This window comes from Puma concolor, chromosome D1, assembly GCF_028749965.1.
Source record: "Puma concolor isolate L17-30 chromosome D1, mPumCon1.1.hap2, whole genome shotgun sequence".
In the NCBI taxonomy this organism is placed as follows: Eukaryota; Metazoa; Chordata; class Mammalia; order Carnivora; family Felidae; genus Puma; species Puma concolor.
Window position 1 is genome coordinate 49927370 of NC_141676.1, and position 26958 is coordinate 49954327.

The 26958-nt window shown below is 42.0% G+C and overlaps 1 protein-coding gene and 1 pseudogene across 5 annotated transcripts in view; both read left to right on the forward strand.

Annotated features, from left to right (window-relative positions):
- The first annotated feature begins 10384 nt into the window (after window positions 1–10384).
- On the forward strand, window positions 10385–11791 carry LOC112865652 (ATP synthase peripheral stalk subunit F6, mitochondrial pseudogene; annotated as a pseudogene).
- A 6339-nt stretch (window positions 11792–18130) lies between these two features.
- DENND5A (DENN domain containing 5A) overlaps window positions 18131–26958 on the forward strand; it is a 123715-nt gene continuing 114887 nt past the window's right edge. For 3 of the 5 annotated variants that reach the window (XM_086678024.1, XM_086678025.1, XM_086678026.1), the window contains exon 1: window positions 18131–18575. In XM_086678024.1, coding sequence (XP_086534150.1) covers window positions 18461–18575 — 115 coding nt within the window. In that variant the 5' untranslated portion in view covers window positions 18131–18460. The remainder of the gene's footprint in view (window positions 18576–26958) is intronic. The other 2 variants (XM_025929003.2, XM_086678028.1) reach the window with 1 other exon arrangement.

Below are 26958 nucleotides of genomic sequence, written 5' to 3' on the forward strand. Positions count from 1 at the left end.
ACAAAAGGGCTATTTCCATTTGCTTACTTTGCTAGTAATACAAAGTAGGGTAAGATGGAAATTGTATAGGGGGCTAAAAGGACTCTTCTAATAGAAAAGTCTTCTTGTCCTGGAAATATTTGGTATGAAAAGCAGAAACCATAATATCAAGTCTTATGATGACCACTAAGTATTAGCAGGGACTGTATTTTGAGAGTAGAAGGTGGGGAGACTCACTGAATTCCTAAATCCAAGGTTCAGTATCATCCAGCATCTGGAGCTGTGCCAAATGGATACTCTTGTCATGATGACTGAACTGCTAGGTAAAGAGGGCTGGGGAGTAGAATTGACTCAGTATATTAACCATGAGAGTTCTGGAGCACCACCTCAAAGTCTGAGGGGAGTTTTAAAAACTACTCAGATCAACATAATAACATGGAAGTCGAGGGAGGGAATATACTGTTCAAGTTTGTACATTTTAGATGGCAAACTAGTCATATTTTAGCATTGTCTCAACTTTCTAGAGTGAGTCTCTAAGAATCTTCATCATGAAATTATAGTCTGGAAGATGATATTTTGTCCAGCATTAACTGATACTTCTTTGAGAAAACGGGTTCTTTCCTGGAAAACTAACAGGCCCAAGGCAGACATGAGTGTGGGTTCAAAACACCTACTTTACTTTGACCTTTGAGACAGGATTTCCTGGTGACTAGGTCAGCAGTTGGGCTTGCTTTTAAATTGTTAGAATACCAGTCAAGGTTTGTGATAGTTAATTTTATGTGTCAACTTGTCTGGCCAAGGGATACCCAAATAGCTCGTTAAACCTTTTTATGTGTGTCTGTGAGGGTGTTTCAGAAGAGATTGGCACTTGAATTGGTCAGAGTAAAGCAGATAGCCTTCCCCAAGTCATTGAGGGCCAGAATAGAACAAAATGGTTGAATTCACTCTGTCTGACTGTTGAGCTGAGACATTGATCATCTGCCCCTGCCATTCCTGTATCTCAGGCCTTCAGACCTGGACTAGAAACTGCCATCATTGACTCTCAAGCCTTCCAACTATGCCACAGGCCTTCCTGGGTCTCCAGCTTGCAGACAGCAGATGGTGGGCCCTCTCAGCCTCCATAATCACACTAACCAATATCTTCTAACAAATCTCTTTACATATCTATATATCTATATCTGTATCTGTATCTATGTATCTCCTCTTGGTTCTGTTTGTCTGGAGAGCCCTAATTCAAGGTTCTAAGCTACTGTTAACTAGAGACGTGAAGTAGCAATACATATTGCAGAGGAAACTTGGAACTTCTGGCTAGAACATGCCAAAATGTTATATAAGTGGAGGCTTTGCAAGTGATGAAGGAGTAGTGATTGATACAAAACATTACAATTTATCATCAAGAATTATATGTGGTGTTAAAGGTATAAATGCTCATGTCACTGTACTGGTATGCATGACTTCTCATATAACGTATTTGGTAACGTGGATAATCATCAGAATTTATACATACAGCTTCTGGCTACACAAAAGTAGAAAGGAAGAAGAATCTATGTAAGGCTTGGGAGATTTTACATCAAGTCATGTGATAAGGGTGCTATGGGGATGCATCGTAGAACATCAATCCTAGCTGAACTCAAACCTTACAGGAGTGAAGAGTTAAGTGTAGGAACTAAGACCACCAAAAACCTGAGAAGCAGTCAAATCATCTTTCTTAGGGCTGTAATCTGGGTGGAGGAGAAGCAGGATGAGAGACTGGTCATCAGATAGTAATTCTAACCAGTCTTGTTGGGAAGTGAGGCCTCAGTTCAGACTTGAGCTGGAATTGAGTTCAGAGGCCCACGGGGTAAGGTTCTGGGCAGTGGAAATAACCACATTCCTGTTTGGTCAAAATGCTGCCTGAATGCTACCCTGGACATCAATTTACTTCGGCTATGAATGTGTGGAAAGGCATGGTTATGAACAAAACAGAAGCCTAGGAGGCCTTAGAATACACGGGGAAGGTTCTGAGAAAACAAAGGGCTGCTTGGGGGTGGGAGGGCAGGGGTTGGGATCGACACTAACCCATTTGTTACTGTTGTGGTGAAGCTGGACATTTGGGGGGCAGGTTGCATTCATGTCCTGGTACTTTATAAACTGATTATTATTAGGTTTCATTGATTGCAAGCAACAAAACTTGACTCTGGCTTGAGCAAAAGGATTTTTATCAGCATCTCTGGAGGCTGGAACCCAGAAACACTGGAATAACCTCATAGCAGGATGAAAGGCTACTGCTGATGGAATGAATAAATTACCGTCTTAACCATGTTGTCAGTTGCTCTGCATTCACATTCCAGGAGTCACATGCCCACCATTCAGCCAGGGCACCTGATTACAGTTCACCAGACTAATGCAAAAAGAAGTTGGAATGCAGACAGGGAGGAAAAATGGATTCAAGGTAACTAAAAAGCAGCAAATGGGAAATTTGAAAAGAGCTGCAGTGACTGAAACTTATGAGTAGAAAACGTGGAGGTCATAGATGCCATGCCATGTCCTTTCCCCTAACAGTGACAGAGACTCTGAAATGAAACCCTAAAACCATCAGGAAGTCCATCTATGATATGCTTTCTTGGCAAGGGACAGAGACAAAAGAGAGACCTGGTTCCGAGGGTGAGGAGAGTGGCAGGCAGAAGACCCTGCCTGGGAACTCACCCAATTTGGAGGTTTTGCTGTTTATGCAATAAGAATATGCAATACAGAACTCTAAAAGTAAAAGTCCCCCAATTTTGCCTCTCTGTCAGTCTTTATCCTAAAATGGCTCCATGCACACATCCAGTTTTTTATGCCAAATAGTAGCCATTCTTTATTCTCTCTTCATCCAAATACAGTTAGTTCATCAGCAAGACTTATTAATTGTACCTCCAAAACTCTTGAATCTAACTTCTTCCATTTTTACTGCTAGCATCCTAGTTAGTCCAAGTCCATCATGACCTTTGTTCGGAAGTACCTCAATAACCTCCTAATTTGTCTGCCTTGTCCCAAGCTTGCTTCCTAAACTCCAGTTTTTACACAGCAGCCAGCACAATCTCTTCAAAACTCAAGTTACCTATCAAAATGGTGAACTAGAATAGCCTGCTGGCTTCCTCTCCAAAATCAACCCTAGAGAAACGATGGAAGCAAGAGAAGCACAATTCTGAGAAGTCAACAACAAACCATGAGAAAGCCCTGGGGGGAGAATGAAAGCTTTAGTTAGCTCTGTGTCTGTGTGCATGTGCGTGGTCACTAATATTAGCAGCTATAGCCATGGTGGAAGACTAGAGGGCAATGAGACAATGGAGTTTTAAAGTTCTGTTTTTCCCTTCCTGCATTAAATGATAGCTCAGACTTGCCATGTCACCAGAATAACAGGATGGTGCAAAAGCCCTGTTGGGGTGAAGAATTGGTAAATATCACTTCTCTCTCCCTGCTCCTCCATCAAGGACTGGGCAATCATAAACTAAGGAGACTACCTCCTACACTGGGGTTTCTGACCAAGAGTTTATAGGTAACCTGTTGCGAGCCCTTTTGGTTCCACATGTCCTTGGTTCTGCCTGTACAGACCCCCACCACTGTGACTTCCTGCAGAGCCAGCTCCTGGATGAGGAGATGAAACTCAGCAAGAAGCTGGCCATCACCTGACTAATCTCTGCAGGCTTGTTCCCAGACTGGGCTGGGCGAGGATCTCTTCGAAAAGCTCATCCTCCTCATTAGATTTATTTACTCTTCTGCTTCTCTTAACATGGGAGATCCTTGGGCACAGGACCTTTGCTGGTGGGAGGGAAGGTTGATGAGGTCTCAACCAACTGGTATTGCTTGAAGAAATGAAGGGGTAAAGGAACTACAAACCCTCAGGAGGTGGGAGAGCAAGTAGTATGAGTGTGGACAAAGTGTAGTTGGAGGGACAAGATGTGGGGCCAGCGTTGTGCAACTTCAGGGAGTGGAAGCTGGGCCTGGAGCTTTTCTATTTACGGTCAAAGCCCAGATCTGAGGCTTCATAAGAAGATCTTGAGCAGAATGGACTTTTCAACTCATACTTTGGAAAAAGAGAAGTGCTGTTGAAAAAGCTCTGAACATGAAGTCTGGGAGTTGGGACCATCACAGCAAGGGATCAGTGTCATCAAACTACTCCAGGTTTGTTTGTTTGAAGAAAGGGTTTAATGAATAAATGCATACTTACAAGTTGTGCATTGTATTTTTTTTAATTGACCAGATGTTTTAGCTTAGTTTCATCATTATTAATGGTGGTATGGTAGGGGTGTATTCCAGTAGAACGTGTGATGTTTGGGAGTTGATTTCAAGCAAGTTGATTTTGAGCAAATTCTAGAAATTTTAAATGCAAAAGAGAACCTAATGAAGGGAATTGTAGGTTTTATGAAGTTATTGAAACGTTTGGAGGAGCAGGTGTTAGACTGAAGATCAAAGAATGACTCCTAGAAAACTCCAGAACTGGCAGTAATTGTGTTCAGGAATTCACCAAATAGCTATGATTCAGAATTTAGGAGGACAGGATCTAAGCTACTGTATCAACCATTGCTGCTTCTTAGATCCTGGAAGAAAGAGGCTGCTACTTTTGTCACTGAAATTTTGTCACATCATCCACAAAGCTGGAGATGGACCATTGGCATCTCTACAATCCTTCCTGCCAGTGGAACACTGCCAAAAGCAGCAGGAAAATAGCCTTTGTTTTTCTTTTCCATTCAAATTTCTTGCAAGGGCATCTAATTTGTGAAAACTATTTTGCATGCAGAATTCTAGTTTTTAGCGTTTGTAGCTTTCCAGCCTCTGCAATATAGAAATAATCAGGGCCACCTACATAATTTGCAGGGCTCAGTGCAAAAATGAAAATGCAGAGCCCTTTATTTAAAAAGCAGGAAAAAAAAGTTACCATTAAAGGTAGTAAAATATAAAGATTTTTCTTTTCTTCCAGGGTCTCCTCTTGACTTGGATATGGTGTTTGTCTTTTCTTTCTTACTTTTTTTTTTTTTTTTTTTTTTTTAAAGTAGCCTTTATGCCCAGCACGGAGCCCAATGCGGGGCCTGAACTCATAACCCTGAGATCAAGACCCAAGCTGAGATCAAGAGCCAGCCGCTTAAATGACTGAGCCACCCAGGTGCCCCTAGTGTTTTTATTTTCTATTTAATGTTGTTCTAAGTAAAGAAAGATTAAAATTGTAATTTGTTAGCTTGAAATTTACATTTATTTTTATTTTGTGCCATGCCAGCCTTAAATGCAAATATTAAGAGTATTTAACTGCATGTGGAATCTCTGAAATTATACGGTTCTACTTTAAAGCTCATACATGCATATGTATTTAATTCTAACATGAATAGTAGAAATGCTGCAGAAGGTAACTCAACTGTTTTTACTTCATTTCTGATGTGAGCACATTCTACCAACAGCTTCTACTTTCAACTTAGTGATGAGTAAAGAAGGACTCAAAGGAGCAGGAACTATGGGTGCCCTATTTTTCCCTTTCCTTCTATGTCATCATTTTTAGCAAATGATTGTTACAAGGAAGACACATACATAAAAATGTGGTAGCATTCCTCTGTCGTTCGTGTCTTAGAATGCCATTGCCTTCTTTCTGTGTTAGAGCCTGGGTGGCTCAGTTGGTTAAACATCTGACTCTTGGTTTCTACTCAGGTCACGATTTCACAGTTCATGAGTTCGAGTCCTGCATTAGGCTCTGTGTTGACAGTGTAGAGCCTGCTTGGGATTCTCTCTCTCTCTCTCTCTCTCTCTCTCTCTCCCTCTTTCTCTGCCCCTCCCCTGCTCCCTCTCTCTGTCTCTCTTTCAAAATAAATAAATACAGTTAAAAATTTTTTTTTTTTTTTAATTTTTTTTTTTTTTTTCAACATTTATTTTTGGGACAGAGAGAGACAGAGCATGAACGGGGGAGGGGCAGAGAGAGAGGGAGACACAGAATCGGAAACAGGCTCCAGGCTCTGAGCCATCAGCCCAGAGCCTGACGCGGGGCTCGAACTCACGGACCGCGAGATCGTGACCTGGCTGAAGTCGGACGCTCAACCGACTGCGCCACCCAGGCGCCCCTAAAATTTTTTTTTAAAGAAGCAAGTTCTGGTTTAAATGGAAAGCATGTCCTGTCAGGACAGTCAGCACCCCTGCTTATGCAGTTGTGGATATAACATGCTAGTTTTTGGGGTTTCTTTAATGTTTATTTCTTTTTGAGAGGGACAGAGACAGAGACAGAGCATGAGCAGGGGAGGGACAGAGAGAGAAGGAGACACAGAATCCGAAGCAAGCTCCAGGATCTGAGCTGTCAGCACAGAGCCCAAAGTGGGGCTCAAACCCACGAACCGCGAGATCATGACCTGAGCCAAAGTCAGAGCTTAACCGACTGAGCCACCCAGGCACCCCATAACATGCTAGCTTTGCTGAGCCCTCAGGTATCACAGGCACACTGGAATTGTCTGCTCATGGAATATTGCAAATGCTGTATGGGAATGAAGCAGCAAGGAAGAGCAGGTGTGCACATTGCCTATATAGCATCTGCTCATGTGCACGCCACTTTGTCCCATCAGACTTCACTTACAAAATACATGTTCAGAGATAAAGTTATTAAGAATTTTAAAACAGCAACAGCAAAGCATTAAACCAAGTTCATGGGCCTTCTGAATACAGAGCCCTGTGCATAGGAAATACCCATGAAGCTGGCCCTAGGCATAACAAAAGGAGGTAGGAATGGATGTTGACTGTGAACCACTTTCTACTTTTGTGAAGCCCGGTTATGCTTACTGTGTCCTGCTGTTTACTGGCACCACTTTGGGCAATGTAGAAAAAAAGCAGTCCCTCTGTTAGACCTTACTGATTTTGAGTGAACTAGAAAAAGGTGCCCTTTCTTAAGATACTTTACTGCCATCTGTTGGAAAACTGTCATAACTTTATAAATTAATGCTGACTACAATGAATGGTGTCTCTTGGGCAATGCTCAATCTGTAAAAATGTGAGTGGCAGCCCTGCCTGTTACCTTCAGGGTCCCTGGGCACCAGAGGCATACACGCTGACAACTCACGACCTGAGCTTGGCAACTTCAGTGGGCAGAGGGCAGGGGTTGAGGTGGCAGACCTACAGGTGGCCCAGGCATACCTCTGAATTCCAGCCTCAGAAGCATTCGGTTGAGAATCAAGACCAGTTGTTCCTTTTTTTACATTGTCCCACCCCTTGGCAGCCCATGAAGATTGTCACGGTGGGGGCTTTTGGCCAGTTCCAACATCTGACAAAGCCTAGTGGGTGGAAATAGTATTTTTTATCTAGAACAAGACTATACAGGCGAAAATAAAATTTAAAAAAATTTCCTTTTTTTTTTTTTGGATTTTGGCTGGAATTACATTAACTCTTTGTGATCCACATATCTTGTGCTAATGAAAAAATCTTAACATCAGATAAATGTACCTTTGTTTATAAAAAATAGGAAAACTGACTATAAATGCAATTTGTTCAGAGATCTTTCTAATTATAGGGCCCTTGGGGTGGGAAAGCAATAAAAGGACTCCCAAAGATGCAGTTATTGGAAACCCTGCTCATGCATAGGCCCTTCTTCACAGATGTGGGTAAGCCAAAGACTTGAAGGAGCAATGGGTCTGCCTGAGGTCACAACATCTGAGTAAACTGCAGAGTTAGGATTCTGACTTGGGCATCAGAATCAAGTGGCTCCTGAGCCTGGCACCTTTTCAATCCCCAAGAGTGGAAGAGCGGGCATCTGCTTCTTTCTTCCTCCTCCTTCTCTTCTTCTTCCTCCTGAAATTTCATGAACCTTTATTCAGATTCAGAAAGAACCCAAACCATTTCATTAACATTTGCCAAAAGATTACTGGATATTGTGACTGCATTGCATTTATAACAGTGGCTAAGAATTCTTTTGTAAGCTCCACACTTACTAGTGAACCAATGATATCTCTTCTTTGTCCACAGAATACATTAAACTGTACTCTTAAAAGTGGAGCATCTCCTTATGCATGGGTAAAGACAAAGTGTTCTCCAAATACGGTCTAGGACATATTGTTCTGAACTTTGGAAATACAGTTCATTTTGTGATTACAGTTAATTTTTTTTAAAAGTTTATTTGGGGGCGGGGCACAGAGAGAGGACAAGAGAGAGAATCCCAATCAGGCTCCACACTGGCAGCGCAGAGCCTGACACAGGGTCAAACTCATGAACCGAACTGTGAGATCATGACCTGAGCCCAAGTTGGATGCTTAACTGACTGAGCCACCCAGACTCCCCTTGATGTGCTGTTTTAATTCTGTCAATATTATTACTGTAAATTTAATCATCTCAATAATTAAATACCATTAGTTTTCTCTATAGTAATTCTGGTATCATTTTTCTGTCACACTAAAAGCAGATTGATATAACTTGGAAAACTGATAGTATAACTGTATGTTTTTGTTTACAGTCAGCTGGGAAAAAAGTTCTAAAATATTCAATTATCAATTCTATATGTGTTTTCCCATTTTTTATTAAGGTATCATTTACATATAGTTAAATTAACCCTTCTTAGTATGGTTTCATGAGATATGACAAATAGAAACAATTATGTAACCTCCATCACAATCAAGTTGTATTACAATTCCATCACCCCCAAAGAAATTTTTGAGAGTTCAGCCACAGTTAAATATATCTTCCTTTTGGGATCTTGTCCAAGGGCCTTTCACTTCCCTCACTAGACCATCTGGCCTTTCCCAGGAAGTTCTTAGCCCTCAAGTTGATGGGAATAGCGAGGCCACTGTGTTCACAGTCCAAGGGAGAGGGCTGGCAACAGCACATATAAGGCCATGTACCCAGACTCTCAAAAGAGTCCTCAACCTAGGAGGATTGAGGGGAGGAGTGGACCACCAGTGAGTCACTCCTGGGTTTGTCAAGAGGCAAAGGTACCTATACTTACCTGTTCTTGCCACTCTGCCCTGCCTTAACCTCCTCAGGTACACACAACACACAGTTATTTACATGTACACATACACAAAAATATCTCTAATATACATAAATACATACATATACATGATCAACCCTATGCACAAATGTTCACTGACATATAAACTCAGACATGTACGTAGACATGCACATGCATGTGCTCATGAACAACTTCTGGGAAAGTTGCAACATGTGCGGACATTATCTGCAATTTGCTCTTCCTGTTGCTCAACTTCATACTTCCCCATGCCAGAAGACATCAGATGCTGCTTGATTCTGACTCTTCCTTGGGGCTTCTCTCTTGCTATAGGTTATGGTAGCTAAAGGGTGATTTCTAATTTTCAACCAATTCAGGGAGTTTGTGTCATTGAGAGACAGAACGAGCCTGATGCTCATTATGAATGAGATATTGGGGGCTGGTGGGACAATAGGGCATGGGAAAGTAAAGCCTGTGTGACTTCTTTTGTAGACATGGATCACTGTGCAGAAGCAGCTGGCTGCCAGAGATGGCTGTGAGGGTATCAGTCTATATCTAGCTGAATTTGTGTCTCTAGTCTTAAGAAAGCCCATATTGTAAAGCTTACATTTTTCTGGATCATCAATAGGATGGTGCACATGGTGAATTTTGCACATGGTGAACTCTTCACTGAGCATTGGAGAGAATTTTGAGCACCTGTGGGTTCATCAGCTGATCTTTCTTGAATACTGTGCTGTGAGCTGGGGAGTGGGCAGGTTCTACTTGGGTGGAGTCAAGTTAATTCCGGTCTTGCTAGAGGAAGTGCCCCTGCTAGCATAGGCCAGAGACTATTTCTGGAAGGATAAACAAAGCATTGCGAACATTGATTGCTTTGGGGGAAGGAAACTGAGTAGCTGGTATCAAGGCCCTGTGTGGTGAGATGGGGAGGGCTCTGGGAGTTCTCAGTGGAGGACCCTTAGAAGAGGCAGGGCATGAGCTCAGCCCTGAATGGGGTCAATAAGTGAAGGAGGACAATTAATCTGGTATTAGCTTGGAATCCAGCATTGGCCCTACCTCCTTTTCAGAGGTTCTACATAGAACCAAGGCAAGAATGTATAGATGAAAAGGTTAGGGAGGTTGTCCCAACCTCCTTGCCTATCTAGTATGTCAGGCCAGCAGAGGGTCCTCATATTTGCCTGGCACAGTGTCCCACAACTTGCTTTTCCCTTTGGGCCAGGACAGGCCTAGCTTAGAAGGAGAAGGTGGGGATGCCCCTGTTCCCTGAGTTTTTTGTGGACAAAGACCATTGACCCAGTGATTTTTGGACCCACGTAGCTCTTCCTTTTGGAATTACAAGTCTGAGTTGGAGCAGCAGAGCCCCATTCTAAAGCCTGAACTTCTAGGGCTGTTATCAGGGAGGGTCAGGGAGAAGGTTTTATACATGTTTGCTGACACAAATCAGAGAAAATGAGGTGGGAAAGGAGGTGCAGGGCAGGAGCTATAAACATGTGGTTCACTTTGGACTTTTCAAATTCTGACGGGGGATGGGTAATGGACACTTTGGTCCCAAAGAGAGTGGCCGCTTGGAAAATAGTGAGCAGTAAGGCTTGACTAGACATATAGATGGTGTGAAGGGAGATTCTTGGAAGAATAATAGGATGGGTGGGTTGAGCCTGGATCAAAGAGAGTCTTAACAGTCACACTAGAAAGAGTTAGTATCCTACTAGCAATTTAGCATGACCAGAGTTACGTGGATGGCACATTAATCTTGTGTGAGTAGGCGAGACCAGAGAAAGGGGATGGCATTTAAAAAGTTTTAATATTATTTATTTTTGAAGAGATAATACATTAAAATGGTTTAAAACTCAAAAAGTACAAAACAATATAAGATGAAACGTTTCCCTTCTATTTCTTATCCCAGCCATTCAGTTTCCTTTCCTAGGAGTAACCAACTTTAATAATGTCTTATTTTTCCAAAAATAGTATTATGTGTATACAAGAAAGTACATAGTTCTTTTATTTTCTCTTTTTTACACAGACGCTAACATATTATACACCCTTCTTTTTCTTACATGTTTCATCTCATTTAATTAATGCAGCAAATATGTAAGCCAGTAATATCTCTATTTTACAGATGAGGCAATCGAGGCATAGAGGGGTTAAAAAATTTACCTAAAATTACAGATTTTATAAATGGTAAAGTTGAGATTTGAACCTGGAGAGTCTGATTTCAGAGACCCATATTATTATAGGAATATATTATAATACCAATATTTATTGCACCAAAAATCCTAGCGGTAAAATTTATAAATCAGGAAACTGATCCCTTTCACATCAACTAAGAAGTGCTATCTTAGCATAAGTGTCTGTAAGGTAATTTTCAATTATTGACAGAATTTTCAGTTCTAGTAAGAGCTGTCTTTCGTCTATCTCACCTAGAGCCTTCTGGTCGCAGACCTCCTCCGAGAAGTTTCCTGTCCATAGCAGAGGCTCTTCAGGTTTTCCTCGGTCATTAGGTTCACAGTCTTAGTCCATTTGAGGAGGAACATTGGTATTATAGCAGCAGCATTTACTAAGGAACTTGATCCTGTACAGAAACTTTTCATCGATAAGATTAGAGAATAGAGAACTAAGCACAGGCATCTGGAGGACGTGTTGATATTGGCCCAGAGTACCAGAAAGAGCCGGAGAGGGAGTTTTTCAAAACTTAACCAAATGTATGGTAAAGCAGACATGAATACATTCCCTAACTTCACATTTGAAGATCCCAAATCTGAAGCCATCGAAAAACTCCAGTCCTGAAGAAATAATGTAAAATTTATTTGGCAATTTGTCCTAGATTAGTTGCACAACTGGTCAGAAGTATCAGAATAAATATGTATTTCTCAACTGTCAAAAAGAAGTAAAAAGCTGTCTTTCAATACATGAGTTTATTTTCTCTACATTAAAAAAAAAATTCTCTGATGGGGTGCCTGGGTGGCTCAGTTGGTTAAGCATCCAACTTCGGCTCAGGTCATGATCTTGGTGGTTCAGGGGTTTGAGCCCCCCATTGGGCTCTGTGCTGACAGCTTAGGGCCTGGAGCCTGCTTTGGATTCTATGTCTCCCACTCTCTCTGCCCTTACCCTGCTCATACTCTGTCTCTTTCTCTCTCAAAAATAAACGCGAGTGTGTAAGGGTCAGAGAGAGAGGGGAGACACAGAATCTGAAGCAGGCCCCAGGCTCCGAGCTGTCAGCACAGAGCCTGACACAGGGCTCAAACCCATGAGCTGTGAGATCATGACCGGAGCTGAAGTCAGATGCTCAACTGACTGAGCCACCCAGACACACTTACTTTTTCATTTTTAAAAACTAGTGTCCAGGAAGTAAGTTCAGAACAACTAAATAAAGATGAGTTACCTTGAAATTGCATTATTTTTCCAAATGTGGGATTTTTCTCAATTTAAAAATTTGTGGCAAAATAAATGTACATAACATAAAATTTACCATATTAATAATGTTTAAGTGTACAGTTCAGTGGTATTAAGTACATTTATAATGTGTAACCATCACCACCGTCCATCTCTAAAACTCTTTTCATCTTGCAAAATGGGAACTCTATACCCATTCAATAATGACTTCTCACTCATTCTTTTCTCCCCTGGCAACCACCATTCTACTTTCAAGTCCCTAGGATTTTGACTAGTCTAGGCAACTCAAGTAAGTGGAATCATATAGTATTTGTCTTTTTGTGACAGGATTATTTCATCTAGTGTAATGTCCTCAAAGTTCATCCATGTTGTAGCACGTGTCTTCTTTTCCTTCTTTTTAAGGCTGAAAAATATTCCATTGTGTATATATACTACATTTCACCTATCCATTCATTCATGGATGGACATTTGGGTTGCTTTCACATTTTAGCTATTATACACACTGTTTTACACTTGCTTTTTACATTAACAGTGTATCTTGGATATTTTTCTACATCAGTACACAATGTGTCTCCTTTTTTTATCTTTCCTTCTTTTTATTTTTTTGTTTTACAAAATACTTCAATTTTTTGCACAAACTTTAGTTTCTTTGACTTGTCCCCTGTAGCTGGATATTTGGATTGTTACACGTTGGTTTTGTTTTTGTTGCTACATACTATGATGTATATATTTACTTATCTCTCTCTCTCTATCTAAATATGATCCATCACATATACGATCCAAGATACACCAATGACCTCATCCCATCCTTCAAAGCAGGGTTTGGCTCTGCTGTTGGGCTGATCTGTTGCGATCATATCCTCCTTCCCCTTTACTTTGCTATTGATTTTTCAGGCTACAGGCTCACAAGGTACAGCCCTGCTGTTCCTACATTCCTTCAGGGCAGAGCCAACATTCAAGGGAGTAATAAAAAGGCAAATAATTTGGTGTCCCTTCAAACTGTTTTTTTTGTTGTTGTTGTTGTTGCAGGAATTCTCTTTTTTTTAAATTTTTTACTTTTAGAATTTTTTTTAAAGTATTTTTTTATTTTTTAATTACATCCATATTAGTTAGCATATAGTGAAACAATGATTTCGGGAGTAGATTCCTTAATGCCCCTTACCCATTTAGCCTGTCCCCCCTCCCACAACCCCTCCAGTAACCCTCAGTTTGTTCTCCATATTTATGAGTCTCTTCTGTTTTGTCCCCCTCCCTGTTTTTATATTATTTTTATTTCCCTTCCCTATGTTCATCTGTTTTGTCTCTTAAAGTCCTCATATGAGTGAAGTCATATGATTTTTGTCTTTCTCTGACTAATTTCACTTAGCATAATACCCTCCAGTTCCATCCACGTAGTTGCAGATGACAAGATTTCCTTCGTAGTACTCCATTGTGTATATATATATATATATATATACCACATCTTCTTTAACCAATATCCATCTATCTTTCCATACTTTGGCTATTGTTGATAGTGCTGCTATAAATGTGCGGGTGCATGTGTCCCTTCGAAACAGCACACCTGTATCCCTTGGATAAATGCCTAGTAGTGCAATCGCTGGGTCGTAGGGTAGTTCTGTTTTTAGTTTTTTGAGGAACCTCCATACTGTTTTCCAGAGTCGCTGCACCAGCTTGCATTCCCACCCTTCAAACTAGTTTAAAATACTTGTTGAGGGGTGCCTGGCTGGTTCAGTCAGTAGAGCATGTGACTCTTGATTTGGGGGTCATGAGTTCAAGCCCCACATTGGGCACAGAACTTACCTAAAAAAAAAAATTATTAAATAGATATATATCAAGCAAAAAGAACTGATTTATTAATAAAAATGGTATATTTTTATATTAAAATGAGGGATTTATTACATTCATTGTATATATCATTGTGTTTTATTCAATGTGAATTTGTTTTTATTTCCCAGTTTTTCCACTATTGATATCATTATCTAGCAACATTCATTAAAAGTAGAGGTAACTTATAAAGTTCCAAAGTATTTTTTGAAATATGCTTAGTAATTTTCTGGATTTAATATAACCAAAATGTTTCACACTTTCAGTAGCTTGTTCTTTTTTCAGTTTCCTTTTATAATTTTCTGAGCCAGACAATTTTAAAGGGATTATAAGTTAGAAAGCATTGTGCTATGCTTTAATCATTATTTTCTGTAACTAAGAGAACTTTCTAATGTGTGTGTGGAGAGAGAGAGAGAGAGAGAGAGAGAGAGAGAGAGAGAAATCAAGAATGAGTGTAAGGTTTTTGCATGAGCTGAAAGAATGGGGTTTCCATTTGCTTATATGGGGAAAGAGTGTGGAAGGGGCAGCATCATGGAGACAAATCAGAAATACAATTTGGAATATGAAATGCCTTTTAGACCTCCAAACTGAGATGTTAAGAAGTCAGTTAGATATACAAATCTTGAGTTCAGGGACAAGTTCTAGGCAGAGTTAATATGCATAAAGTGCTTAAAACAGTGCCTTGGAGATATATATAAAGTTTATTTATTTGGAGAGAGAACGCGAATGGGGGAGAGGGGCAGAGGGAGAGAGAGAATCACAAGCAGTCTCCATGCTCAGTGCAGAGCCCAACAAGGGGCTCGATCCCACAACTCTGGGATCATGACCTGAGTAGAAATCAGGAGTCAGATACTCAACTGACTGAGCCACCCAGGTGCCCCTCAATCTTTTATATTATGGATAGTGCTTTCTGTAACTTGTTTACAAAGTCCCCACCCAGGGTTAGAAATGTATTTGTTAATATTATCTTTAGAAGATTTAAACTTTTGTTCATGACATTTATAACTTCTTAATACATCTCAAGTTGATTTTTGTTCTGGAGCCTTTCCTCTACATGCTTGATTCAGAGATCCAGGCTCCTTCTGTCTTCTGTTTCACCTTTCCTTAGAACCTCAGAATTCTTCTAGCTGGTGAAAAGCCTACAAGAGAGACTGAAGCCTCATTTACTTCTTAAATACACTGACCCAGCAGTGACACACATAAATTCCTGCACATATTCCATTGGTAAGAACTAGTCACATGGCCACATCTAGATGCAAGTGCGACTGGGAAATGTTGCCATGAGCAGACAGTTGTTTCCTAGGGACAATGCCACACACTGTGTTAAGGGGAAACATGATTTTTTGAGCTACAAGGTAACTCCACAACTTTTACCGTCTTCTACCGCTCTTCCCACCCCAACCCTTCCCAGTCACCTTAGGCTTCTTATAGCTCCTTGCACACTCCAGGCACACTTCTGCCTCCTGCCCTTTCCTGGAATTACCTTCCCTTACATGTTCACTTGCTCTCTCTAATGTCCTTCATTATGAAACGGGTGCCCTGGAATGCCACTTATTAAGAATGTATTATGTCCCAGATATCTGAAATTCCTTTTTTCATTGATTTTTAAAAATTAATTTAATAATCTTCAAATCAATCTTGTGAAAAAGGTTAAGAATGATTATTCTTACTCCAGAGAGGTTAATTGACGTGCCTCAGTTCACACAGCTAGTAAAAGCAGGAGTGGGGATTTAAACACTAAATCTAAAGAACATCCAGCTTTGTTTTCTCTCTGACTCTCAATAGAAGCAATCACTCTGCCAAACATATTTCCTACTGGGAAGGAGATCACTTTACAATTGAGTATTCTGGGCCTCTGAGCAGTTACATTTCCCAAGGCAAATTAATACAGTTGGGGTTTTGTTTCGAATTTGTGTTTTATGAGTTGACTTGGTGTGAGAGATCTCCCAGCACCTGATTGCCTTGGATGCATTGGATAAAAAGTCTCTGGACTAGAGAGAGCACACAAGCTGGGAAGGGGCAGAGAGAGAGGGAGACACAAAATCTGAAGCAGGCTCCAGGCTCTGAACTGTCAGCACAGAGCTTGACACGGGGCTCAAACTGACCAACTCACCAACTCCTAACCAACTGAACCATCCAGGAGCCCCAAAAGTCTCTGGACTTTTAAACTGAAGACATTTAGCTTTTTTTCAAGTCTCTTTTTCCATATCGCCCTCAGTAATCATTTTAAGATGTCAGTCAGATCTTGTCATTTTTCATCTTAAATTCCTCTAAGTTACCATTCCTCACACACACTTCACAGAGTAAATTCTCTAGCCTGGCATTTGAAGACTTTCCTGCTCTGTCCCTCTTCTCTTTCCCTGGTTTCATCCCCCTTTAATTCTCCATTTCCCATTAAAATGAATTACTTGCTGTTGCCTGAATGTACCATTTTAATCTGTCACTCCCTGTTGTTGCCCATGCTTCCTGAAACATCTTCTTTCTCTCCCTTTTTACCTGAGAAGTTCCTTTTGATCCTCTGGAACTCAGGTCACATTATACCTCCTTCTGGGAACCTTCCCTGACCATCTCCCAACCTGGGGAGATGCCCAGATGCCTTGTAATTTTTTAGCTCCCTAATCCCCCTCTACTGTCTGTGTCTCCAACATACAGGATGGGGGAGGATTATTCATATCATCCTGAATAAACTTTGTGAAGCTACTTTCTCCTCCCCACTTTTTGTGCCCTCAGTTCAGCCAGGTTACATACAGGGAGGGGCAGGTGCTATGGTTCCCAGTGATGTTGGTTGTGACCTCCAGGCCACCCTCCCCAAGGGAACCAATGCTTGAGAGAAGTACCCAGGAGAGAACCCAGGAGAGAGCCCAGGGTTAGTCCTTGGGGAAACCAGCTGCCTTCCAGAGTTCTTAGTAGCAGCCTGCCAGATCAAACCTTTTGCTGGAATAATAATAATTTATAATAATTATGGAGTGCTTTTTATGTTCCAGGCACTATTATGACCATTTTACCTGTTTGCACATTTATCTTATGTAATCCTCACAAAAACATGATGGCTGGCACCTGGAGAGTGCCCAAGGTCACATAGTAAATGACAAAGTCAGGATTCAAATCTGAGCATTCTGTTTCTAGAGCCCATGGTGGTAACCAAGATACTATATTACCTTCCTGGCTTCTGATCTCCAGTTTCCTGCCTACCTTCTACGGGAACCAAATCAGAGGGTCCCAAGACAAGGAGCAAGAAGCAAGTTTCTCTCCTCCTCATCCCCCACTTGTTCTCAGGAGGACCAGCTCAGAGACGGATCTGAGATTTCTCATAAGTAGAAAGGGAGCTCCTAAGTGGCTGGGGCCTCTGGAGGCCCTAGGAGAGAGATGAGGACAGCCTGGTGCATGGGAAAAGGCCTGGCTGAGGTGGTGGGTGAGGGAGTTGGGAGCTGGCAGCGAGCCCAGGATTCTAGTCCGGGTTTTGTCTCTTAGACTCTATATAAAGTTGGGGGGGAAGTCTCTGCTTCTTTCTGAGCCTTAGTTTTCCCCATTTGTAAAACAAGGGTAAATACAGGACTGGCCGATCCATCTCCACCAAAAGAGGCGGCATCTTCAGCTCTCCTGCCCGAGGAAGGGGCAGGGCACGGAAGCCAGGGAGCAGGGGCAGGGAGAAGACGCTCTCTGGGGTCTAGGTCTAGTCTGGAGATGGGACCAGGTGGGGTGTTGAGCTCAGTCTTGCGACCCCATTCCTGTGACAGGGCCGGTTAAGGAGGAGACGTCTGGACCGCCAAGTAGGAGGAAGAGGTGGGGGGACAGAACGTGGGCCAGGCTCTCGGCTCTGCAGGATGCGCCCACTCATCCCTCACCTCCTTATCCTCTCAAAAGGAGTCGCAGCCTGTAGAAGGTAGCGGTTGCCGGCGACCCGGCAGTGGCCGGCGGCGCTGCGGCTGCCGCCTGGGAAGCTGCCGCCCTCCGGGCCCGAAGAGCATCACGTCATCCTTTCCGCCAGGCTCCCGCCCCCCTCCCCGACGGCGCCTGCGCAGGCGCGGCGGGAGGGGGTCGCGGTGGGGGCTCTCTCCTCAGCGCTTTCCGCCCTTCTCCAAGCTCGCTCGGGTCGCGGCGCTCTCGGCGGGCGGCAGCGGCGGCGGCGCAGAGAGGAAGGCGTCCAGGATGCGGCGCGGGGCGGCCCGGTGCCCCCCTGACCCGTCACGGCAGCCGCGGCGGCCGCGGGGACCGGGCCAGGGCCGGGGGCGGCGGCCCGAGCCGCGGTAGCGGCGGCGGCGGGAGGGGCAGCCTGAGGGCGGACGGGCGGGCGCCCTGGTGCGGGGGCTCCGCACTCCGCACGGCCCGGCCCGGCTCGGCCCCGGCGCCATGAGCGGCGGCGGCGGCGGCGGCGGAGGGGGCTCGGCGCCCAGTCGTTTCGCCGACTACTTTGTCATCTGCGGGCTGGACACCGAGACCGGGCTGGAGCCGGACGAGCTGTCGGGTGAGTGCGCGCGGAGCCCGGTGCTGCCTCCCTGCGCCCACTGCGGCCCGGGACCCTCGAGGAAACCTCCCCGCTTTGTCCCGGGATCTGGGCGAGGGCCGGTCCGCAGGACCCACGGCTGGCGCGGAGGAAGGGGGCATCGGGCTGGAGGTGGGGAAGCGAGGTTAGAGGCTCTGAGCCGCGAGGTGTCCGAACGGCCCCAATGCTTCTCTGCGCGTTGTCCTGTAGTAGGGGACGAGGAGGAGAGGGAAGCGTTGTGTGATCTGTCTGGTGAAGGTAGAGTGACTTAGTACAAGATAAAGGTAAGCTTGTTCTCGAACACCCGTTAGGTGAGGGAAGAAGGTATTTCACGATTAGTGCAAGTAAGTTCTACCCAGACTTTAAAAAAAAACCAAGGAGAGCAAAACAGAAACTTGGTGAGTTTTTCTGGCCCCTTCCAAGAAGCCAGTTCCTCAAAACCAGCCCTGGGATGGGCCCCCTGTTTGATAGGACATGAAGTAAAGTTGAGCCATGAAGTGAAGTTGAGCCATACGAAGAAGGGTAAGAACTCTCTTAGTTCTAGAAGGTCCTGTACCCCGAGGCTGTGCCTCTTTTTATGAAAAGTAATTGGTGGCCTTTTATGAGATCAGTGTCATTTGTGAATAAAAGCGCAGCAACCTAGTGGGAGAGTCTGGGTTGGGTCGTTAGGCTTCTCAAGTCATCTTTCAAAGAGGAAGTGGTAGGGGAGCGAAGATGGGGCCCAGATCAGATTTGGAAAGAATTGCAGAAGAATGTCATAATTGTAAAATCCCCATGAATTCCACTGCACTGTCATTGGAGCCTTTGAATTGCAACAGTTTTGAAAAAGTTTTTGTCTGGAGTGTCCAGTTTGTAGGTGTCATGTGAGTGGAGGTTTGTTGTCATCCTGACTTGAGAGGGGATATCCCTTTCCAGTGCTCTGTCATGATGTATTCACTTAAGTTTCCTGAAAGTGATTATGCTGTTGACTAATTTTACTTTGTTTCAGAGATAATGGGACAAGGTTGTTGGTTTATTTTTTAATTTTTTTTAATTAAAAAAATGTTTTTTATGTTATTTATTTTTGAGAGAGACAGAACGCGAGCGGGGGAGGGGCAGAGAGAGAGGAAGACACAGAATCTGAAGCAGGCTCCAGGTTCTGAGCTGTAAGCACAGAGCCTGATGAGGGGCTCGAACTCACCAACAGTGAGATCATGACCTGAGCCAACGTTGGAGGCTCAACTGACTTAGCCACCCAGGCACCCGTTTGTTTATTTTTGTCACCAGAAAAATTTCCATGTTTCTTATGAAAAAAAAAAAAAAATATTAGGTGCATACTTCAAGTGACAAAAATAGATCATCTTTTAAAAAACATGATAAATTGATGACTTTTATCAAGGTCAAAACAAATATTTTCTCAAATTTATAGCAGATGGAAAAGAATATCATGAAGCAGTAATGCCGTTAATACTAGGCCTTTTGTTGGGGTTGCTTTAGTGTTTCAAGTTCACTCTTTTAGGTCTTTAAATTCTTATAATAAAGATGCTAATTTTTCATCTCTGTTTCATATTTATTAAATTTTTGACTTTATGATGTAGTTGTTGGAATTCAGTTCATGATGTTGGAGTTGGGAGGGACCTCAGAGAGGAAAATGAGCCCCAGGAAGGACAGTAGAGCCTACATCCTGTTACTTAATTGGCTGACTTTTGGTTCATTGCTCCTTACACTAAGCTGCATCTCTGCCTGGCTGGGTCTTTAGAAAACGCAAACATGTTGAGAAAGAATAAAAATAACAAAGTTGTCCCCAGTGAAAGAAACTTTAAAGTGGTGGAATAAACAAGTGTTATTTTATACTGTGCTTTTGAGTGGCTATTAAATTATATAGAAACTTGATTTTAGAAAATAAAGAGAATGGTTTGCAAATGATAAAGCATAAGAATGAAGCCGGGAAGTGATTTGTTAGAGCATGGATTTTGCGGTTAATCATTCCCCCTCTGCAATACATTGGCTATCTTGGTGACTAGCGGCAATTTAGGTAACTGCTGGCATCTTCATGTATAAAACAGGTAAAGTAAATAAAAAGCATCTCATCAAGTAGACCCTCAAAAACGTTACTTTTCTTTTAGCGAATATCTGTCAATTATCTGTTTTTTCAGCAAGCTAAAATTATATCCCTGTGAAAGCTTGGGAGAATAAAGAAAAGGCGATCAATTGTATAAAATGTGTGAAGGAAGGGTATTTTTTTGTCTTTTTAAATGTGGTTGCAGTGGTGGAATGCCAAGACCATTTATTCAGTAGGTGGCCTTTGTTCGAATAGGCACTGATTGAAGGATTTCTTTTTTCCTTCATTTCATTTCTGGTGAGTTGGTAGGGGAATCTGGACGACCCAGAGGGAATCTGAATAAAATAAAACAGAGTACAAATAGCTCTATGCAGGTCAGTATTGAGACTCTCCAGGGTGTATTTTCTCTCCTTAGCGAGCCTTATAGCTCCTAAACTGATGATGTCATAGTAAGTGAAACTATAGTAAATTGTGAACTGTACCCAGGTTCTTTAGGGAGGTATGAGGAGTCTATGTTCTCTCCAGGCAAATTAAGTTCTATACCTCACATAGCTTCTATGCTTTTAAAAAAGTGAATCCTGAACAAGCAAATCAAAGACATTCAGTGTTCCTTAGTTTTGTGGAGAAGGATTAAGATTCATTCTCTGGTTGCGACAATAAGCAGAGAGCTTAGATTCAATCTCTGGTTGCAACAATAACCATAGAGCTTGCTGCGTTGAATATAAACTCAAATCATTGGATTTTATAGGAGTCTCTCTCTGTCACCTCTTCCCCTTTTTTGCAGATTTAAGTATTTAGGCAAGTCATTTAGTTACTTGTTGTGCAGGGAACTGAGGAAGGTAAGAAAATTGTTTTCTTTCTGGTTAGTTGAGGAAGTATTTTGGGTTGTGAAGAGAGGAAGGTAATCAATGAATGAATCCTAAGTCTAGCCAACTTTAGGAAATAGTATCTGCTTGTTGGCTTTTTGAGCTTGTCGGATAGATAAGCAAATCTGTAAGAATTGCTTTCAATCTACGTTTTCATTACTGTTGGCTCAGCCTGAGTGGGGAGGCAGATGGCAGTAGAGTCAGTCCATTCCCACTCTTATCCTTTGATGGATGGGTGTCCTGGGCATCTTTGTTTCTCCCTTTTCTTCTTATGGTCACCACCACTGACTGCAGAAGGCTTACCATGAGATAGGATTCCTGAGTTTACTTTCCCTGTTTCTGAGTGAGAATTAAGATTCCAGAATACTTGCGACCTGTTTTTTACCTTTTTAAAGTTCCTCTGAACTACCTGTGCCCAGCGTTGAGATGTGAGTTTTCTTGGTTCTTGCATCCACTACTCCAGTTGTCCCAGGCTCTGAGCAAAGGACTTTGCCAAGAATTGAGGAGAAGGGCTTGGGAATATAGAAATGAGACTGGCCAGTATCCTGCCAAGAATTGAGGAGAAGGGCTTGGGAATATAGAAATGAGACTGGCCAGTATCCTGTATGAGCCTATTTAGAACACTGAGAATACACTGAAATCATCTCTTAATGTCACCGTTTGAAGAGAGGAAAAAATGTTTACTGACTAGGAAGGTCAGAGGCCTGGTGAGATCATACTCCTCCTTAACCATATTGAGCAATGAATTTAGAACATTAAGAATCATGGCATGTCAAACATGGAAGCACTCTTCAAGAGATTATATAACCTTATGATTTTACAGATGAAGAAACTGAGGACCTGAGAAAGAGAATATTTTTCTCCCTTGCCATATTTCATTCTTCTTTTCTGCTACTTGAGTGATGCTTTGAAGCAGTCCATTGAGTAGAGGGGACAAATAAAAAGACAAGTAAAATATTTGTTTGGCAGGGGCAGGAGCAGACATTATGTCAGTTTTTCTAGTACAGGTTTCTGTTTCTTTTTTTTTTTTTTAATGTTTATTTATTTTTGACAGAGAGAGAGAGAGAGACAGAGCATGAGTGGGGTAGGGGCAGAGAGAGAGGGAGACACAGAATCCGAAGCAGGCTCCAGGCTCTGAGCTGTCAGCACAGAGCCCGATGTGGGGCTCGAACTCACAGACCACGAGATCATGACCTGAGCTGAAGTCAGACGCTCAACCGACTGAGCCACCCGGGTGCCCTGGTTTCTGTTTTATGTTAAGAAAGAATACTGTGTGTGATTCTCATGAGAGATATCTTATTTTTTTTGGCTTTTTCTTTTCATATAATTTCACACTGAACATTCACATGAATAGTAGAAAGATCTTCAACATATCCTTTTTCCAGATTCACTGATTAACATTTTGCTCCATTTGTTTTGTTTTATCACTTGTATGCGTATGTTCTCTCTCCTTAACATATATATAAACAACTTCATTGAGATATAATTCATCTACCATATAATTCACTTATTTAAAGTGTACAACTCAGGGATCCCTGGCTGGCTCAGTTGGAAGTGCATGCAGCTCTTCATCTCTGGGTCGGGAGTTTGAGCTTCATGTTGGATGTAGAGATTACTTAAACTTAAAAAAATATATATATATAATTGAGTAATTTTTTAGTATATTCATAGAGTTGCTCAATCATGAGTGTAGTCAGTTATTTATCACTGGTGCTCCCCCCCCCCCCCCAAGACCCACACCCATTAACAGTCACTCCCCATTTCCTTCCAACTCTCTCTCAGCCCTAGCTAACCACTAATCTACTTTTGGTATCTATAGATTTGCCTATTCTGGACATTTCATATAAATGAAGTCATATATGGTCTTCTGTGACTGGCTTTTTTCATTTAGTACATTTTTAAGGTTAATCCATGTTGTAGCATGTATTGGTATGTTATTTCTTTTTATGGCTGAATAATATCCTGCTGTATGAATATACCATGTTCTATTTATCCATCAGTTGATGGACATTTGAGTTGTTTATAGTTTTTGATCACTATGAATAATGCTGCTGTGAACATTTGTATAAATTTTTTTTTAATTAATTAATTTCAGTAGGGCCCACACCCAGTGTGGGGCTTGAACTCACAACTCTGAGATCAAGAGTTATATGCTCTACCAACTAAGCCAGCCAAGTGCCCCACATTTTTTGTGTACATGTTTTTGTGTGGACATATATTTGCATTTCTCTTGGGTATATACCTGGGAGTGGAATTGTTGGGTCATACGGCATCTGTTTAACCTTTTGAGAAATTGCCAGACTGTTTTCCAGACCAACTATACCAGTTTACATTCCCACTAGCAGTGTATGAAGATTCTACTTTCTCCATGTCTTCACCAACACTTATTATCTTTACTTTTGATTATGGGCATCCTGGTGGGTGTGAAGATACCTCATTGTAGTTTTGATTTACATATGCATGCTGGTTAAGAAGGATATCTTATATTTAAAAAAAAAAAAAAAGGGCTATTTCTTTCCAGAGATGAAGTGGCTGTAAAAAGTTTGATGAGCCAGGTTCAAACAGAGAGCCAATACGAGTTATTTATTTTTTATTTTTTTAATTTTATCTATCTATCTATCTATCTATCTATCTATCTATCTATCTATCTATTTATTTATTTAAAAACCACCCAGAGGTATGTATTTATTTATTTATTTATTTATTTTTAATGTTTATTTATTTTTGAGAGAGACAGAGACAGAATATGAGTGGGTCGGGAGCAGACAGAGAGGGAGACACAGAATCTGAAGCAGGCTCCAGGCTCTGAACTGTCAGCACAGAGCCCGACACGGGGCTTGAACTCACGAGCTGTGAGATCATGACCTGAGCCGAAGTCAGATGCTCAACCGACTGAGCCACCCAGGCACCCCCGAGGTTTTTTTTTTTAAGGTTTATTTATTTTTGAAGGAAAGAGAGACAGAGCGTGAGCAGGGGAGAGGCAGAAAGAGAGGGAGACATAGAATCCAAAGCAGGTTCTAGGCTCTGAGCTGTCAGCACAGAGCCCATTGTGGGACTCACGAACCATGAGATCATGACCTGAGCCTAAGTCAGAAGCCTAACCGATTGAGCCACCCAGGTGCCTCAAACTAATTTTTATTTTATTTTTATTTTCCTCTACCAGTCTGTCAATTCTGTGCAGATTCTCTTATGGTCATTGTATAAAGGATTCTCTGCTCTGAATCCCAGACTCCTAACTGAAGCAAAACTCAAATCCTGATAGCTTACCTTAGGCATCTTTGATAACTTACAGAGGTCAAGGTTGCTATAACAAGAGATTTCCTAAGTTAGTCATGTATTTCCTTTTCTAAAGTAGAGTAAAGGAGAGGTCAAGAGAGGAGACCAACACACAGAAAGCAGAGCAGTCCAAGGCAGTTTAAAATTACATGCTAAATTTAGTTGTAGAGACTGTATATTTTTCTTTTAATTTTTTTTAATGTTTATTTATCTTTGACAGAGAGAGAGAGAGACAGAGCATGAGCAGGGGAGGGTCAGAGAGAGAGGGAGACACAGAATCTGAAACAGGCTCCAGGCTCTGAGCTGTCAGCACAGAGCCCGATGCGGGGCTCGAACTCAACAAACCGCGAGATCATGACCTGAGCCAAAGTCGGAGGCTCAACCGACTGAGCCACCCAGGTGCCCCAAGACTGTATATTTTTAAACAGAACCTCACTTTGCACTCCCTTAGGTATGGAGGATCACACTGAAAGTAAGTGGATTTTGCTTGAATGACACTGGAGCCTTGCTCTTCTGTTCTTAGAAGGAAATCCTGAGTCACAGTGTTTGGTGCTTAAACCAGATTCTCTTAGACTCTGCTTGGTCCTTTCTTCCTTCCTAGATTAGAAATAGTTTTCTTTGCCTAAGGCGTCCTTTGGCAACACCCATTTCCAGTTTTATGTCTTTTGTAAGCTTGTTTTCTGGCTGACTCTGGCAGACAGGAATTCTTGGACTTGGCTCCTTAATTCCTTGTTGCTATCCCTGGATATGAATTACTGTCAAGAGGTCTTAGAAGTCTCTCAGAAACCTAGGTACACATGAGGGAACCTGCTGGATATGGCATAGGATCCAGCAAAAGAGAGAAAGACTTACTTTTTAGAAGCTGGTAACTTCTTAGGGAATTTAGTGCTTACACATAGGCTTTTATTGTTAGATTTTAAGATGTAGTTCTCAAAAGTTAACTAAAAAAATTTTTTTAATGTTTATTTTTGAGAGAGAGACAGCATGAGTGGGGAAGGGACAGAGAGAGAGGGAGACACAGAATGTGCAGCAGGCTCCAGGCTCCAAGTTGTCAGCACAGAGACTGACTTGGGCTCAAACCCACGAACTGTGAGATCATGACCTCAGCTGAAGTTGGATGCTCAACTGACTGAGACACCCAGGTGCCCCTAGTTCTCCAAAGTTATTAAGTGAGACAGATATTGAACATATGTCTGTGTTCCAGATGTTCTGTGATGACTGATTTTAGTTTGGAGTATATGGAGTCCTGAACTGTAAATTTAGGAGTGACAGAGTCTTATGGTAGAAAATGAGAGCATATGCCAGCTCTCAAGCCATTTTCAGTATGCTCCCAGAGGTTCAGATATGACTCCATGAAGTAAGATGGAAACAGGTATAGGTATAGTTTAGATTATCAGGTTTCTCAGATATTATACTTAGGATATTTGCTTGATGGTGATCCATGGAATCTGTCATAGTTTCCTATTAAAGAGAGCCAGGTTAGTAATATTTTTTTGTTCATTAGTGTGATGGGTAAGTCGGGTCAGACTTTTGCTAGGCCATCTGTTATCTACTGTATGGGCTGAACTAACTGGGTTAGTCTATTTTTTTTTTTAAGTTTATTTATTTATTTTGAGAGAGAGCAAGCAGGGGAGGGGGAGAGGGAGAAGGAGAAGGAGAGAATCCCAAGCAGGTTCCACACCGCCAGTGCAGAGCCTGATATAGGGCTTGAGTTCATGAACTGACATTTTGACCTGAGCCAAAACCAAGAGTTGGATGCTTAACCAACTGAGCCACCAGGGACCGCTAGCTGAGTTAGTCTAAAATAGAGTTTCATGGAGTGCTGAGAGGCCTCAATAGGGAGAAGGTCTTTGGAGGTTCCTCTTGTTAAGCTTCATTCCTCTGTGAGTGTGGGATTCCTTGACTTCTAAACTATTTCTAGTTGGCACAACACACTAAAAAATGAGCATGCATTCATTAATATTGGTCATAGAATTTAAAAAGTCAGAGCTAGAAATCAGAGATAGTCTAGCCACCACTTGTGGCAGATGGTAATGATTAATATTTGCAAGTGACTTCATAGTTTTGCAGTGTACTTTTAAATAGTTTTTTAATTTTTTCAGCGCCACTTGAAAAAAAAATTTTGGTCCATTGTTACCCAACAAGTTGGAAAGAACTATTAGAATCCAGGTCTTCTGTCTCC